The sequence below is a fragment of the Anopheles stephensi genome, chromosome 2, assembly GCF_013141755.1.
Source record: "Anopheles stephensi strain Indian chromosome 2, UCI_ANSTEP_V1.0, whole genome shotgun sequence".
Classification (NCBI taxonomy): domain Eukaryota; kingdom Metazoa; phylum Arthropoda; class Insecta; order Diptera; family Culicidae; genus Anopheles; species Anopheles stephensi.
Genome location: NC_050202.1, coordinates 90,029,521 through 90,047,835, shown reverse-complemented (window position 1 = coordinate 90,047,835; position 18,315 = coordinate 90,029,521). Strand labels below are relative to the sequence as shown.

General features: G+C 56.3%; 1 protein-coding gene across 3 annotated transcripts in view; it reads right to left on the bottom strand.

Annotated features, from left to right (window-relative positions):
* Window positions 1–378: 378 nt before the first annotated feature.
* The window catches only part of LOC118505139 (twitchin), a 35,981-nt gene continuing 18,044 nt past the window's right edge, over window positions 379–18,315 (bottom strand). For all 3 annotated transcript variants that reach the window (XM_036040489.1, XM_036040488.1, XM_036040491.1), the window contains 7 exons: window positions 17,389–18,279; window positions 14,561–17,224; window positions 14,221–14,502; window positions 13,843–14,148; window positions 1,784–13,765; window positions 1,406–1,708; window positions 379–1,332 (listed from right to left, as the gene is read on the bottom strand). In XM_036040489.1, the coding sequence (XP_035896382.1) occupies window positions 704–1,332; window positions 1,406–1,708; window positions 1,784–13,765; window positions 13,843–14,148; window positions 14,221–14,502; window positions 14,561–17,224; window positions 17,389–18,279 (17,057 nt within the window). In that variant the 3' untranslated portion in view covers window positions 379–703. The remainder of the gene's footprint in view (window positions 1,333–1,405; window positions 1,709–1,783; window positions 13,766–13,842; window positions 14,149–14,220; window positions 14,503–14,560; window positions 17,225–17,388; window positions 18,280–18,315) is intronic.

Sequence of the window (18,315 nt, the reverse complement as noted above, 5' to 3'; positions counted from 1 at the left end):
CGTAACGATTGTAGTTTAATGGGTTTGATGCCGTCTCGTACCGGCTTCTGGCGAGAAGTTTGATAATTAATAGCCGTTACGTTGTATGGCTTCTGGTTCTTAAAAGCCGAGGGCGCATATGCGGATTGATGGGCATCAATGGAGCGAGCGTCTGAGCTGCGAGCTGCGACGAGTTTTCGCTCTTCAAAAGGTAATTTGACAAAGTCATCCCTGCGACCTAATCGCACCAGCTGGCACCGCTTTTTGGCCGAGTGCCACCACCGTACCCGCGCTTGAGCGACAGTTTAGAACAGCAGTCCAGAATTTTGTCTACTTTTAGAACATAGCCGGAGATCGTCATCAGCCGTGAGGAATCCTTCATAACAGTACGCAGTTTTGTTTTTTTTTTGCAAAATACCATTCGTTTAATTCAATAATAATACTTTACAAAAATAAAACTTAACAATTTGCGTTTACAGACAAAAAAATAATATCATAACGTAAATATAGATATATGTGTATGTATATAAATATATCGATTCTTGCACGTGTGCCCGTTATGCATGTTTCCCCGGCCCAAAATATGTATGTTTATACAAAAAAACGAAACGAAACCAAACGAAATTCGACTCGCTAAACCTACGGCCCTTAACAGCTAGCACTATAATTACAATTTAACATATACTTCCGCTTCGCCGGTTCCGGGGCCCATCCGGTCCGGGTTTTAGGCGCTGACGTTCAGTGAGAACGATGCCAGCGCATCGCCGGTACGCGTCACGACCCGCACCTGATACTGGCCAATGTCCTCGAACGAACACTTGGCCACGGTGAACGTGTACTTGTTGTCCTTCTTCACGAATCGGTACCGGTTGGAGGATTCGTTGATCGGTTCACCGTCCTTGTACCACTGCAGCTTCGAGGGCGCTTCGTACGTTTCGCAGGAGAACACGGCCTTGGCTCCGTCGAGGACGCTTAACGAAGCCGGGAATTTGGCGAACGTGGGTTTCTCCTTCTGATCGTCCTGCGCCAGCACGGTGATCGTGCACGAGCTGAAGCTCTCGCCACCCTTGTTGAACGCTTCGCACGTGTACGTGCCCGCATCCTCCGGGAAGATTTCGGCGATGTGCAGCGTGTAGATGTCGCCGTCGTTCAGATACTCAAAGTCGGCCGAGTTCTTGATCTCGCGGTTGTCGTGCAGCCAGATCACGTTGAACGGATCGGTGCAGTTGATGCTGCACGAGACGAACACTTCCGAACCGTCCTTGTAGTAGCCGGAATCGGCATGCTTCTTGATGACCGGTGGTTTGATCGGGATGCCCTTACCCTCGGGCCGCGAAGTGGACGTCGGTCCCTCTGTAAAGCGAACACTGTTGGTTAGCAAACCAATATGCTCTCACATCACATCAACGCCCAGGATGGTACTCACTCTTCACGTCCAGCGTGCACTGGGTGGACGCTTCGCCCATCGAGTTCTTGGCCGTGCACACGTACACGCCCGAGTCCTCCGGGAACAGCTCGTTGATGCGCAAGCTGGCGATGCCCGATTTGTACTTGATGTCGATCACGTCCGACGAGGCAAGCTTCTTGCCATCCCGCGTCCAGACGATCTGTGGCAGCGGGTCTCCGTTCACGTGGCAGTTCAGCTGCAGTGGTTCGCCGTCGGCGGCGATCACATCCTTCAGCTGCTTCGTGAACTCCGGCGGATGCATCAAACTGTCCGATTGCAGCGCTAAAGCGAGACATGAAACGAAAAGTCGATTCAGTCAGGGTGCGCCGAACGCATCTTAAGCTCAGTAATACTTACGCATCAGTTCGCGTGTAGAGTTCCTCGATCTAGCCTCATTCGTCGGTGCTCCGAGTCGTGCACCGGATGAAGCCGTCGTCTTGGCCGGTTCCGGTTTCTTAATGGTCGGCTTCTTAATCTCCGGCTTGGCGGCCAACTGCTGCTCGACGCGATGATCCTCAACGATCACCACGCAAGAAGTTTCCGCCTTGCCGAGTGGATTAACCGCCACGCACTTGTACTCGCCGGAATCCTCAACCTTGGTGTCGATAATTTCCATCGTCACCACGCCGTCCGTGTGTGTCATCGTGTACTCGTACTTGCTGAGCTCACGGCCGTTCTTGTACCATTTCACCGATGGCATCGGTTTGCCGGTCACGCAGCACAGCAGCTTACAGGTGTCGCGCAGCTGCATGACACGAGGACGCAGGGCAAAGGTGAACGAAGGCGCCGAGTCGGCTTCCTCCTGCCAGAACGGACGTGGGCTTGGTTCGCGCTTGCGAATGGTCAACGTTTCCGGCTTGTAGATCGGCACCTGCTTCGACATCGGGTGCACATTCAGGAAGATCACTTCCTCGCGCGCACCGTAGTGGTTCTCCGCGCGGATGATGTACTCGCCACGATCGTCCAGCTTGACGCGATTGATGATGAAGTAGTAGTCGTCGCCGGCATACCGCTTCATGAACTTCACCGACTGCTTCAGCTCCTGGTTGTTGTGGTACCAGGTGAGCACCGGCGTAGCCACACCGATCACGCGGCAGTAGAACTTGCAGCTCTGGCCCTCGTAGCAGAACGCCGACTGTGGACGGATGACGAAGCGTGGTGCCGCCTGGCGACGGTCGACCGACGTCTCGTGGATCTTGTACTTCTGGATCAGCAGCTTGCGCAACGCCGAGTACTCCGACAGGCGACCCAGCGGCAACACGAACGAGGCCCAGTTCTCGTACTTTCTGCGGATCAGATCGCGGATCTGCTTGTAGCGCTCGATCGAAATGACCGAGGTCGAGCTGTTGTACGTGTCGCTCAACCACGCGTGCATCAGACACTCGTGCGCCGTCATACGCTTCTCGGTGTTCTTGATCAGCAGCCGGCGGATAAAGTCCTTGCACTCTTCCGACACGTCGCGGAACGCCACCTCATCAAACTCCCAGGTACCCTGCTTGATGTTCTTCAGCGTGTCGATGTCCGTCTCGCCGGCGAACGGCGACAGGCCGCTAACCAGCACGTACGCCAACACACCGACCGCCCACATGTCGGTGTAGAAGCCGACCGGTTCGCGCTCCACAATTTCCGGTGCCGCAAACTCGGCCGTACCCGTCGAAATCTTCACCATCTCGTTCGGGTTCAGCTTCGTCGCCAGACCGAAGTCGATCAGCTTCACCTGGTTGGTGTTGCGCGTCTGGCACATCACGTTCTCCGGCTTAATGTCCAGATGGATGATGTTCTTCTCGTGCATGTACTTCACGGCCTCGCAGATCTGCTTCATGTACTCGATGATCTCCTGCTCGCACATACGGTAGCCCTCCGTGGTGATGCGCTCGAACAGCTCGCCACCCGACAGGAACTCGTAGATCAGCACCATCTCATCCTCGTCCTCGAAAGCGTCGTGCAGGTAGATCAGCTTGCGATGGTGCAGCTGGTTCATGATGTCGATCTCGCGGCGGATCAGCTCGCGCTCGGCATTCGTCGACACCGGAATGAATTTCGCGGCAAACACGTTGCCCGTCTTGCGCTCGCGGCATCGATGCACCACACCGAACGCACCCGTACCGATCTCCTCCAAGATCTCGTACTGATCGTACACGCTCTTGTTCGAGATTTCGACCGGTTTCGGATGGTACTTGGAGTACACGTCGAACACGTAATCGTCGTAGTCCGAGATGGCCTCCTTCTTGCCCTGGCGCTTCGGTTTGCCGTTCTCGTCCAGCTCGTACTTGACGCGCTTGGCCGGCTTGATGCCCAGATCCTTCAGGCTGATCAGCTCAGTCTGATCGGACGGTTCCGAACGGCCGTACACGTTCTCAGCAAACACGCGGAACTCGTACTGATGGCCAGGCGACAGGTGCGGAATGATGAGCTGATTGAAGCGCGTAGTACCGGCGCGAATCCAGGTGGACAGCGGAACTTCGCGCTTCTCGACGATGTAGTTCGTGATGCTTGCACCACCGTCCCACGACGGAGGCAACCAGCTGAGCGTCACGTGATCCAGACCGATCTGGTCGATGGTCAGGTTGCGTGGCTTGTCAGGACGGTCGCTGATCTGAATCTTGATGTCAGCCGTATCCTGTCCCAGCTCGTTCTCGATCGTGATCGTGTAAGTGCCCGAATCCAGCTGCGAACCATCACGGATCGTCAGCACCGTGTGGCGCTCACGCGTCTCAATGTGATAGTGGCTGCCAGACTCGATCTGTTCGCCCTTCAACGTCCAGTGGCAACGCGGTTTCGGGAATCCAGTGAACGGAATCTTAATCTCGATGTTTTCACCATTGTCGAAGAACGCCGTATCGCGGAAGCGTGGTGGAACGTTCAGCTTCGGTGGCGATTTGATGATCAGCGATGCCTTCGTCGATCGCACACCGCCACGGTTAGCCGCACGACAAGTGTACTCATCCGCATCCTCGCCAAACACATCGTTGATGGCCAGATGATGCGTATCGCCGTCGCTGTACATGTGGTACCGCGAGCCAGAGCAGATCTCGCGTGCACCCTTGTGCCAGGTGATCCTGGGCCGTGGGACACCAGTAATCTTGCACACAAACTCGACGCCACGGTTCTGGACGCAGGTCAGCGTGTTCAGCGGCTTGACAACCTCCGGCGGCTTCACCACATCCGGATCCTCCACCTTCACCAGCTGCGATGCCTTCGAGAACTCGGACACACCGATCTCGTTCTGTGCCGCTACGCGGAACTCGTAATGGCGGCCCTCGACCAGGTTCGCGCAGTTGATAGTGCAGATGACACACAGCGTCGTGTTGACGCGCTGCCACGTGTCCGTGTCCTGTTCGCGCTTCTCGATCCAGTAGCCCTGGATGCGGGCGCCACCGTCCGAAGCCGGTTTCTCCCATTCCAGGTTGACAAAGTCTCCTCCAACCTCGTGGATGATCGGAACGCCCGGTGCCGATGGCAGGTCGTACGGTCCGCGAGCCTTGATCGGGTCGACGCCTTCCAGCGCCGGTCCAATGCCGTTCTCATTGACGGCCGACACGCGGAACAGATACTCCGAACCTTCGATCAGTCCCTTGATGATGAGCTGCGACTCCTTCACGTAGTTCGACACGATTAGCCAGTGCTGCGACTTGATGTCGCGACGCTCCACAATGTAGTGCGTAACCTTGCGGCCTCCATCGTGCGCTGGCGGCTTCCACGACACCGTGCACATGTTCTTGGTGACGTGGCTGACCAGCAGCGGACCGGTCGGTGGTCCAGGCAGTCCAGTGACGTGAACGTTCACGTTGCACGACACGCTGCCACTGTCGTTCTTGAAGTTCACCAGATACACACCCTTGTCCGTATCGAGCACGTCGCGGATGTAGATAACCGCGTAGTCATCGAACACGGTGTATTTGATGTGTTCGGTTTCGATCAGCTTCTCGCGATCCTTCGAGATGTTAACCTCCATCGGCTGATCGCCGTGGAAGCCGAGCTTGATCTTCGCATTGTCGCCCTTCACCAGGTACACATCCGACGGAATGTTGACCAGCTTAGGCGGTACACCGATCTTGAGCGCACCAGTCGTGTGGATGACACCGACAAAGTTCAGCGCCTCACAAGTGTAGTCTCCCTCGTCGCGATACGTAACGTTAGAAATATGCAGCGAGAACACACCGTTCTTGCTCTCCAACGCGTACTGTCCACCGTGGGTGATCTCCTTTCCGTTGCGCAACCAGCGGCAGGTCGGTTCGGGCTTGCCGTGAGCTTCGCACGACAGTTCCACCGATTTACCCAGCGGCACAAGGTTGAACTTCAACCGCTTGACCCATTCCGGCTTCTCCGTGTCCAGCTGTTCGCCGATACGCACCGAGCGGGTTTCGGGTGATGGAGGAGACACGCCGTAGTTGTTGACGGCGTACACGCGGAACTCGTACACTCCTCCCTCGATCAGATTCGTCACGGTCAGCTCCGTCACTGGGATGTTGTTCTCGTTGCACTTCACCCACCGTGCGCCACCGATGTCGCGACGTTCGACGTAGTAGCCCAAAATCTTCGAGCCACCATCGCTCGCCGGCGGAGTCCAGCTGAGATCGACGAAGCTCTTGCCCACCTTCACCACAGCCGGTGCTCCCGGTGCAGATGGTGGTGTGATCTTGCCATGGATCTTGAACTTCTTCGACGATGCCGACGGCTTGCTCACACCAGCAGCGTTCTGGGCGCGTACCCGGAACTCGTACTCGCGTCCCGGCAGCAGGTTGTACACCTGGTAGCTGTTGTCCTTGATGAGGAAGTTGTTCGTAATCCAGGTGCTGTCCAGCACGTCGCGGTACTCGAAGCGGTAGCCCTGGATGCGGGAACCACCATCCATAAGCGGACGCTCCCAGGTGACGGTGACGTAGTTCGCGTCCCAGTCCGATACACGTGGCGGATTCGGTGGGTCCGGCACCGTGAACGGATAGCGGGCGATGATTGGCTCCTCCAGAATCAACGGATCACTCACACCGTACTGATTCTCGGCACGCACGCGGAAGTTGTACGGCTTGTTCGCCTCCATGCCCATGTTGTCGTAGTGCGTGCTGCGCACAAAGCTACTAGCCTTCGTCCAGTATCCAAGCGGTTCGTAGCGTTCCACAATGTAGTTCGTAATCGGGCTGCCACCATCATCCAGCGGCGTCTTCCAGGACAGCGTGCACGATTCGGGCGTAATTTCGGAAACCTCCAGCGGTCCAATCGGTGGCGACGGTTTGTCCACCACCAGCACGCGGCACGATGCAGTATCCTTGCCAACGCAGTTCACCAGATGGATGGTGTAGCTGCCAGAATCGATACGTTTCGAGTTATCGTTCTTGAAGATGGCCTCCGTATCGTTGATCGACAGTTCGATGCGCTCGTTGCGCGACACCTCGTTGCCATTGACCATCCAGATGGCGTCCGGCTTCGGTGTGGCCGTGTACGGCACAATAATCTTGAACGGATCGCGTGCAATAACCAGAATGTCGCGCATGCCAATGTCCGAGGTGATCTTCGGTGCCGTAAACGCAGCACTCACCATGATCGGATCGGACGGGTTGCTGTACGGGCTGGTTCCGGCCGCATTCACTGCCGCCACACGGAACACGTACTCGTGGTTCTCCGACAGTCCGGAAACCTTGCACATCAGATCCTTTAGCGTGCCCTGCTGCACCTTCGACCAGTGACCTTCCGTGGCTAGCTTCTTCTCCACGATGTAGTGCGTAACGGGCGAGCCACCATTGCTGGACGGCTTGGTCCAGGTGATGGTGATCGTGTCCTCCGTAGTTTCGACACGGCTCGGCGTTCCCGGTTGCGTTGGCGGATCGAACGGATGCTTGGCCACAATCGAATCGGCCTGCGCCGGTTCCGACAGTCCGTACTTGTTTTCGGCGTACACGCGGAAGTCGTACAGCTGGTTCAGACGCAGGTTGCGAATCTTCAGATACGTAGTCGTGCAATAGCTGCTGACCTTCGTCCAGGCGTTGGAGTTCTTGTCCTTCTTCTCGACCACATAGTTCGTGACCGGTGAGCCGCCATCGTCCAGCGGAGCATTCCAGCACAACGTCAGATGCTCTCCACCGTACGATTCGACACCAATGTTCTCCGGCTTGCTTGGCTGGTCCAGTACCTTCACGTTGCACGTAGCAATATCGTAGCCGGAAGGATTCTTCAGCATCAGCCGGTACTGCTTCGTGTCGGCACGGACACTCTTCACCACCACAATGCTTGCCGCCTCATCAGTGAGCTGCGTATGGAAACGCTTGTCTCTGTCATCCAGCAGCTCTTCGTTGACGAACCACGTTGCTACCGGTTTCGGGAACGCGGTGTACGGCACGTGGATGTTGAAGTCCTCGCCAGCACGCACGGTAATGTCACGCACGTTGCGCAGATCCATCATCGGTTTGTTCGGCTGTTCGGCCAGCGTCACAGAAATGCTTGGCCGCGAAGGATCAGACATGCCGATCTCATTGACGGCAATAAGACGGAACTGATACTCCTTGCCTTCGTCCAGATTCTCCACGCGGTACGCCTGATCGGCAATAAGATCGGTTGGAGCGTTGGCATCCACCCACTTCTCGTCGTCCTTAACGCGGTACTGCACAATGTAGCCCTTGATCTTCTCCTTGGCATCGCGACGCAGCGTACGCCACGACAGGTTGACACTGTTGCGCGTGATCTTGTCGATCGACGGTGGGTCCGGTTGGTTCGGACGCTTGCGCTGGTGCGAAGCGGTGATCGGATCGGTAGGTTCGCTCGGCTTGCTAACACCGACCTCGTTGACCGTCTTGACGCGGAACTCGTACCGGAAGCCTTCCATAAGGTCGGGAATCGTGTAGGTGGTGTTGGTCGTTGGATAGTTGTTGACCTGCACCCACTCGCCCGTACCACGCTCACGCTTCTCCACAAAGTATCCAACCACTGGACGCGTCTGTACGCGCGGTGGCCTCCAGGCGATCGTGCACGCGCTGGGCGTGTAGTCGGTGATGGTCGGCTTGTCAACCGCCTCTGGCGGGTCGGGGCTCTTGGGCGAGATTGGTTTGCTCTCGGTAGGTTCCGACGCGCCGTAGATGTTCTCGGCCCGCACGCGGAACACATACTCGTGGTTCTCCGTCAGATGCTTGACAGTGTGCGAGCAACGTGGCACAGTGCCAAACACCATCTTCCAGTTGTCCGACGGGAATTCCTTGTACTCGATGCTGTAGCCAGTGATCTCGGAGCCACCATCGTCCGACGGTGCGTCCCAGTTGAGCGTAACACTGTCCTGCGTTGTCTCCAGGCCGGACACGTACTTCGGTGGCTGTGGACGATCGACGACGATCACCTCGAACTCCTTCACGTCTTCGCCGTACTGGTTCGAGGCCTTAATCTTGTAAGTACCCGAATCGTTGCGGTTACTGTTATCGACACGGAACACCGTCTGCTCCATGTTGGTATCGATCGAGACGCGGGAAGTCTCCGGGATCTTGTTGCCACCGCGCGACCATTCCACCGTTGGCAGTGGTGCACCGACCAGCGGAATAGTGATGACAATCGGCTCGCCAGCACGCACCTTAATGGTGCGCTTGCTGAAGCTGTCCATGTTGAGAGCAGGGGCTTGCTGCATGGGCCGTGCCCAGCACTTGACGGACGAGTCGCTCGGGTTACCCTGTCCGGCTTGGTTAACCGCCGACACACGGTACTCGTACTGATGGCCCTTGATCACACCCGTATCGGTGTACTCGATGTTTGGAACTGGATACTTGTTTGCCTGAATCCAGCGGCCAGTAGCCAAATCGCGACGCTCAATAACGTATCCGGAGATACGCGAGCCGCCATCACTGATCGGTGGCTTCCAGCTGAGCGTAATCTGATCGTATCCGCTATCGATAATGTCCGGCTTCGTCGGCGGTCCAGGAGCGACGAACTGATCCTTAGCCACCACTGGGTGGCCGCTCATCAGACCGTCCGAGCGACCCTGCAAGTTTTCGGCCATTACGCGGAACTCGTACTTGTTGCCCTTGTTCAAACGTGGCACCACGGTGTGAGTGTACTTCGGGCTAACATAAGCCACGGCAGGCACCCAACCACCACCGTGCGTGAGGTCCTTCTTCTCCACGACGTAGCCCGTAAGCTCCGAACCACCGTTGTCTAGTGGTGGCTTCCAAGAAATCGTCACGCTCTTCTCGGTGATCTCTTCGTACACCATCGGACCCTGTGGCGGATCCGGGCGGTCGAGCACCGTCAGGTTGAAGCTACCCTCGTCCGAACCGCTCGAGTTGGTGATAACCAGCTTGTACGTGCCCGAGTCACCTCGGTTGCAGTTGACGGTATGCACGATCGTGTGATGGCCAAGCGCAGTCATCGTCGTGCGCTTGTCCGTCTGCACCGGCTTTCCGTTCAGCGTCCAGACCACCTCCGGCACTGGTTCGCCCGTGAAGTTGATGTCCAGATGGAAGATCAAGCCAGCCTTCACCACCATATCGCGCATCGGTGTCACGATCTTCGGTGCGATGAAGCGCGAACGCGTCAGCACAGCATCGGTCGCGTCGGATGGTTCCGACTCACCGGCAGCGTTCACCGCAATCACGCGGAACTCGTACTCCGTCTCCGTTGCCAGGTCCGGTATCTGCAGATCGCGCTTGATACCAGGCACACGGCCAGCATTGCTCCAGTACGGGCTGTCCTTTTCCTTCTTCTGGATGATGTACTCCGTGATGGTGGCTCCTCCATCCGACTTCGGTGGGTTCCACTGAATCGTGACCGAGTTGGCGTCCCAGTCTCGGACCTCCGGCTTCGGTGGCTGCGAAGGCTCCTCGTAATCGTTCTTTGCGATGATCGGATGCGAGCAGTCCAGCGGCTCCGACTCACCGATTTCGTTCACCGCCTTCACGCGGAACGAGTAACGCTTGTTGTGAATCAAGCGCGAAATTTCGTTCACCAGCGAGGTGCTCATGCCAGCGTTCGTCCAGGTACCGCGCGACATATCCATCTTCTCAATGACATAGTGCGTGATCGGACTGCCACCATCGTCCTTCGGTAGCTTCCACTCGAGACGACATCCTTCCGTGGTAATGTTGGTAATACGCAGCGGTCCCTCGGGCGGAGCCGGTTTGTCCAGCACAGTTACGTTCGCCGAAGCCGAGAACTCGCCACATTCGTTCTTGACGATCAGCGTGTACATGCCAGTATCGTCGCGAACCGAGAATGGAATCTCGAGCGATACTTCGTTGTTGTAAACTTCACGAATAACGCGCTGCGATTCGGGAATGACAGCTCCGTTGCGTTTCCACACGGCCGTCACCTGCGGCGAGGCTTCCACCGAGATGTTGTAGGCAATCTTCTTGCCCACCGGCACCACAAGATCCTTCAGAGCGTTCTTGTTGAAGTGTGGCGAGACGAAACGCGACTTGCAAACGACCGGATCGGACGGTTCGCTCGGGTCACTCACACCTGCCTTGTTGACGGCACAGACGCGGAACTCATACTCTTCGTCCTTCGTCAGCTCCTTGATCTTGGCCGACGGTTTGTACAGGTCGGTGAACTCACCGGCAAACTTCCAATCGCCGTACCGCGGACGTTTCTCCACAATGTAGCTGGTGATCGGTGCGCCACCATCCTTCTTCGGAATGGTCCATTCCAGATCGACGTGATCGTCGCTCCAGTCGACCACCAACGGCTTTCCTGGCTTGTCCGGCTTGTTGTACGGGTCCTTGGCCGTTATCGGTTGCGACGTCACCAGCGGGGTAGACTCTCCCTGCTTGTTGACGGCACGCACGCGGAACTGGTACGAGTGGCCCTCGATCAGATTGTCGGGACGAATCTTGGTCGAGATGGTCTCTCCCACCGGTACCCAGCGCAGCGCATCCGTGTCCAGCTTCTCGACGACGTAGTGCAGAATCTCGGAACCACCGTCATCCTTCGGCGGACGCCACATTAACGTTACGCCCGTCTTCGACAGGTTCTCGAACCGGATCGGTCCCTCCGGCGGTGCCGGCACATCCAGAATCGTGACGTTCACGTTAGCGATGTCAATACCGTTCTTGTTCTTTGCCGTCAGCGTGTACACGCCGCTATCCGCACGCTTCACATCGATCACACGCAGCTTGGTCTTGTAGTTCTCGTACACCACCTTGATGCGGTCGGTGTTGATGATCATGTTGTCCTTGTGCGACCATTCCTTGGCTGGCACCGGCTCACCGCTAACCGGCACATCAAACTCGAACGTAAGTCCAGCACGAATCTTAACGTTCGACAGATAGTTGCGGTCGATCTTCGGTGGCTGGTTCTTGCTACGGGCAATGTGCGATTCGGTCGGACGGCTCGGGTCACCTTCGCCGGCACGGTTAATGGCACGGACGCGGAACTGGTAGGCCGTTCCTTCAATCAGATCCGGCACCTTCACGCTGGTGATGTCACCTTCCGGCACTTCCACCGCCTTCTCCCAATCGCTCGAGTACTTGCCCAGCTTCTCAACGACGTAACCGGTGATCGGCGATCCGCCATCGTTCTCCGGTGCCTTCCATTCAAGCTCGACATAGTCCTTGTCGTAATCCTTGATGGTGACCTGTTCTGGACGATCCGGTGCGCGGTAAGGATTCTTGGCCAGCACCGAGTTGGACATGCTCAGTGGCTCCGACTTGCCCATCTTGTTGGCAGCACGTACGCGGAACTTGTACGTATGACCCTCGATGAGTCCATCGATCTCGGCCTTACATCTCGGACTGCCCGAGTCACCCGCGTACACCCACGTGCCCTTCACTTCGTCCAGCTTCTCGATGATGTAGTTATCGATCGGCAGACCACCGTCATCCGATGGTGGGCGCCACTCCAGCACGGCAGTGTTGGCAGTAATTTCAACCACCTTCAACGGGCCTCCTGGTGGGCTCGGGACATCCAGCACCGTCACCTGCACCGTGGCCGTATCCTTGCCGTTTTCATTCTCAGCATCGAGCTGGTACGTGCCACTTTCTTCGCGCGTTGCCGAGCGAATGGTGAGCTTGGTGCTGTAATCGTAGTTCTGCAGCTTGTACCGGTCGGTTGGCTTGATCTCACGCTTGCTAATCGACCATCTCGTGGTCGGCACTGGCTCGCCAGAAACCTTCACATCGTACACCACGTTGTTGCCAGCCTTGATACGAACCTCAACCAGATTGGTACGGTCGATCTTTGGCGGTTGGTTGCGGGGTTTGCAAACAATCGGCGGTGTTGCATTGCTCGGGTCGCTAGGACCTGCGTCGTTGACGGCACGCACACGGAACTCGTACTTTTGACCCTCCAGCAGATCGGGCACGTTTGCCGACGTAGCATCCGCTGGCACGGCCATCTTGCGTTCCCATTCGCCGTACTTGTCCTTCACCTCAACCACGTAGCCCGTAATCGGAGAGCCTCCGTCACTGACCGGCGGCTGCCAGGCAAGCTTGACAAAGTCGGTACCCCAATCGGTGGCCTTGCAGTCACGCGGCGCGGACGGTTCATCGAACGGATTCTTCGCAATAAAGTCTCCAGCCATCTCGAGCGGCTTCGATTCTCCTTCCGCGTTGATAGCGCTCACGCGGAACTTGTACTTCTTGCCATCCTGCAGACCGTTGATGTCCGCATTGGTTTCGACGCTTCTCGCGTGAGGTACCCAGGCCTTCACATCGTCGTCGAAGCGCTCGATCTGGTAGTACTCAATATCGCAACCACCGTCATCCTTCGGGCGCTTCCACTTCAGCTTGCACGTTTCCTTCGTAATGTCCGACGCCGTCAGTGGTCCTTCCGGTGGGCCAGGCTTGTCAGTGACGGTCACCTGCACCAGCACGTGATCACGTCCGGACGAGTTCGTGGCAGTAATTTCGTAATCACCAGAGTCTCCACGGTTGGCGGGACGCAGGATGAACTTCGAATTGTAGTCGGTGTTCAGAATCTCCAACCGACGATCGCCACCAGTGACGATAGCCTTGTTGACACGCCATTCGCACTTCGGCGCGGGCTCGCCGGAGATAGCTACGTCGAACTTCAGCATAGATCCAGCCGAAATGGACAGATCGCGAATCGTACGACGATCGATCTTGGGCGGGGCGAAGCGTGGTTTGGCAGTGAACGTGCGGCTCGAGTCAGATGGATCCGATGGACCAGCCTTGTTGATCGCAATCACGCGGAACTGGTACTCGTTACCTTCCACCAGTCCTCCCACCGTAGCGGTAGGGTTGGGTGAGTTCGTTTCGATGGCCTTCTCCCAGATCGGACTGTACTTGTCCTTCTTCTCAATGATGTAACCCGTAATCGGGCTGCCACCATCATCGGGCTCTGGCCACTTGAGCACGGCATGGTTCTCCGACCAATCGACGACCGTTGGTGCGCTGGGTGTATCAGGAACAGCTGTTCGAAAAAAGCAAGAAATTGCATCAGTTTCAATCCAATTTTGACCATCAAAGCACGAAATTTGTTATGCTTACAGAAGCTATCCTTTGCAACAACCGTTCCAGCGGTTTCCAACGGTTCCGATTCGCCCTCGGGATTGACAGCCTTCACGCGGAACTTGTAACGATGGCCAGGCACCAGACCTTCCACCGGGAACTCCGTGATCGGTCCATCGGTTTTGCCGGCGTTCATCCAAATGCCATTGTCTGGGTCGAACTTCTCAATCACGTAATGATCGATCGGTACACCACCATCATCCTTCGGTTTCTTCCATTCAAGTTTGCAACTATCCTTGGTCATGTCCTTAACCTCCAGCGGTCCTTCCGGTGCGGCAGGCTTAGCTGTGGGTGGAAATGATAGAATCCGTTGGTACACTGCTCAGCAGAAAATTCCCTTCGCGGCCAAATACTTACATCTCACCGTAACAGTGATCTCCACCTGATCGCTACCGAACTTGTTCGTCGCCTTGATCATGTACTTGCCCGAATCACGGCGGTCCGGATTCTGGTTGACAAACTTGCTGTTGTACGGCACATTCTCGATCGTGCGAGTAGTCGTTACCGTCACCATACGATCATTGATGGTCCAGTCAACATCAGGCGCAGGTTCACCCGAGATTTTCACGTCGAAACCGAACGGTTCGCCAATAGCAACGCTCAGGTTCTTCAGATTGCGGCGATCGATCTTCGGTGGCACTGTTGAGTGAAAAGCATGTTGAGTATGCGAAATTGAACCTCCATGCGCTTTACTTACATTTACGTGGCTTGGCAGTAATTGGCTTGCTGTGGTCGCTCCAGATACCTGGTCCAGCTTCATTCACAGCGCGTACCTTGAACTCGTACACTTCGCCCTCGTTCAGCTCGGTTACCTTCGCTTCACACTTGTTTCCAATCACCTCGGCACACTTGATCCACTTGATCGTACCGTGGACGCGCTTCTCGACGATGTACTTCGTGATCGGCGATCCACCATCGGTCATCGGTGGCGTCCAGCGCAGCTCGATAAAGTTCTTGTCCCAATCGTATGCTTCCGGCGTACCCGGTTTGCCAGGCTCGTCGAACGGATTCTTCGCCGTAATGTAAGTGTCCGTAGCAAGCGGCTCCGAAACACCTTCATCGTTCACGGCAGACACGCGGAACAAGTATTCCTGGCCCGGTTCCAGGTTAGCCACGTCCATGTGGGTATCGTGCGTACGGCCGACAGGCAACCAGCGTTGCGTCTCCTTGTCGAACTTCTCCACATTGTAGTACTCGATCGGCACACCACCATCGTCTAGCGGTGGGTTCCACTTCAGCGAGCATCCCTCCTTGTGGACATTCGACACCTTCAACGGGCCTTCCGGAGCGGTCGGTTTGTCCAGCACCGTAACCGTGAGCTGGGCTTCATCGTATCCAGAAGCATTTTCGGCCTTGATTTCGTAGATACCTCCATGAGCACGGGTAATGTTGCTAATGCTCAACTTGGCACGATAGTCCTCAAACTCGACGCGCACGTCCCCAGTATCCTTCTCGACGCGTGCCTTGTTCAGCAGCCAGTACTTGGTTGGTGCAGGCTCTCCGCTGATCTTGCAGTCCAGTCGCAGCGACTGTCCACCCTTCAGCGTGATGTTCTTCAGCGTCGTACGATCGATGCGTGGCGGTGCGAAACGATCCTTCACCGTCACCGGATCCGACAGCGGGGAGTACGGACTGTGGCCACCCTTGTTGACCGCCTTGACGCGGAACTGGTAGGTAGTGCCTTCGAACAGATCCGGCACCTTGGCCTTTGTTTCCGGCCCGTCCGTTTCCATGGCCTTCTGCCACTTGGTGCTGTTCACGTCCTTCTTCTCGATGATGTACTTCTGGATCGGTGCGTTTCCATCGCTTTCCGGTTCCTTCCATTCCAGCATAACGAACTTGCGCGACCAGTCGGTGGCTTTCGGTTTGCCAGGCGCGCTCGGCGCATCGTACGGGTTCTTGGCCTTGATGCTCGTGTCGGTCTCCAGCGGTTCCGATTCTCCCTCGCTGTTGACGGCCTTCACGCGCAACATGTACTCCTTACCTTCCTGAAGCCCAGTAACGTCAGCCTCCGGGAAGCGCGTTTCGCACACCTGAATCCAGCGTCCACTGTCCACGTCCATACGCTCAACAATGTACGCCTGAATCGGTTCACCACCATCATCCTCCGGTGGCAACCAGTTCAGCTTGCAGCCCTCGGCCGTCACATCCGTCACCTTCAGCGGTCCAAGACACTTGGACGGCTTGGCCAGCACGACCAGCTCCAAGTCAACCGTATCAGTGCCGGAAGCGTTCTTGGCCGTAATCTTGTAAGTACCGGCATCGGAACGCTTCAGGTTTCTGATCACCAAGTTCGTCTTGTAATCTTCATTGTCCAGCTTGATGCGGTCATCCTCCCTGCCGTCGACCAGTTTGCCCTTGAACTCCCAAGTTACCTTCGGCGCTGGTTCCCCGGTAACGTCGGCCTCCACGTTCAACAGCTGACCACTGCGAAGCACCTTCTTGTCCAGATTCTTGCGATCGATCTTCGGCGCCAGGAAGCGCATCTTCGCAATAACCGAGTCCGAAATGTCACTTGGTTCCGACGGTCCGGCCCTGTTCACGGCAACAATGCGGAACTCGTATTCATGACCTTCCTCTACGTCTTCCACCGTGCCACGAGTACGATCACCCTTAACCGTTGCAGCATCCTGCCACTTACGCGAAGCCTTGTCACGCTTCTGAATAATGTACTCCGAAATCGGTGCACCTCCATCCGACTTGGGTGCGGCCCATTCCAGCTCCACAAAGTCCTTGCTCCAGTTGGTTGCCGTCGGACGGCCGGGCTTGGACGGCACGCTGTACGGGTCCTTCGCGATGATCACCGTCTCCATCTCCAGCGGCTCACTGTCACCCTCCTTGTTGAAGGCCTTGACCCGGAACTTGTACTGCTTGCCTTCCTGCAGTCCCGAAATGTTCGCTTCCGGTGTCGCACTCTGGCCGCACGGAATCCATTGGCCGGTCAGCGGGTCCAGCTTCTCAATTTCGTATCCTTCGATCGGCATGCCACCATCGTCCAGCGGTGCCTTCCACTTCAGCTTGCAGCCATGCTTGTGAATGTCGGAAGCCTCCAGCGGTCCTTCCGGCGTGCCCGGTTTGCTGAGAATACAGATCTCTACCTCGGCCCGATCTTCGCCCTGCGAGTTGGTAGCCACAATCGTGTACTTGCCCGTCAGATTGCGACGGCCGCGCATGATGAAGAACTTGGTGTTGTAGTCGACATTGTCGATCTTGTAATCGGCATCGGTTGCCAGCTCCTTTTCGCCGTGGAACCATTTCACGGTCGGTGCCGGCTCACCCTCGATGTCGATGTCGTACTGTACCGACAGTCCCGCCTTGATCGTGATCGGATTCAGGTTGGTACGGTCGATACGCGGACGCACTGCAGGAAGAGAAAGACACCATATTAACATGGATTCCCCAAACCAATGTCCATTTTCTTCCATTTTCTCAAACACTCTGCAGGGACGTCACAAAAGTGATTCTTTTTATTAGAATACAAAACGGCATAATGTTGACGAGTTATTGACACGGCTTTATACTTACGGTAGCGGTGCTTGACAGTGTGGAAGTTGGTAGGATCAGAAGCCTCTCCAGTACCGGCTTTATTGATAGCACTAACACGGAACTGATAGACACGCTTTTCTGGCAGATCAACCACCTTTGCGCGGCACTCTGGCGAGCTGGTGGTGACCGCCGGCTCCCACTTTGATTCGCCCTTTTCCTTCTTCTCGATGAAGTACCCAGTGATGGCAGCGCCACCATCCGAGTTGGGCCGCTTCCATTCCAGCGTAGCCGACTGGTTGTCCCAGTCGACGATAACCACATCCGTGGGCGCTTTCGGTACGTCGAACGGATTCTTCGCCACAATGTACTCATCGGTCTCGAGCGGTTCCGATTCGCCCTCGTCGTTGATAGCCTTCACCCGGAACTTGTAATGTTGGCCCTCCTGCAGTCCGGTAACATCGAACTCTTCGGCATCGGCCGGTGCCTTGCCGATCGGGACCCAACGTCCAACCTTCTGATCGTACTTCTGCAGCTCGTAGCCCGTGATTGGCTTGCCACCATCGTCATCCGGTTTCTTCCACTTCAGCTTGCAACCGTTCTTGGTGACATCCTTCACCTCCAACGGGCCCTTCGGTCGGCTCGGGCTCGAGAGAATGGTAATCTCCACCTCAGCCTCATCCTGACCGTGCTCGTTCTTGGCCTGAATCTTGTACACACCACTGTGCTTACGCAAGCTGTCCTTCAGCGTAAACTTCGTGTTGTAGTCCTTGTTGATGATCTCGAAATTATCATCGGCCAGCACTGGCTTCTCCTTCACGATCCAGGTAATCTCTGGCTCCGGTTCACCCTTCACATTGACATCGTAGTGAACCATCTTGCCGGCCCGGATGACGATCGGTTTCAAGTTTGTACGATCGATACGCGGTTTCACTGTGAAATGAGGAACCAACCAACGGTTGGACAGTT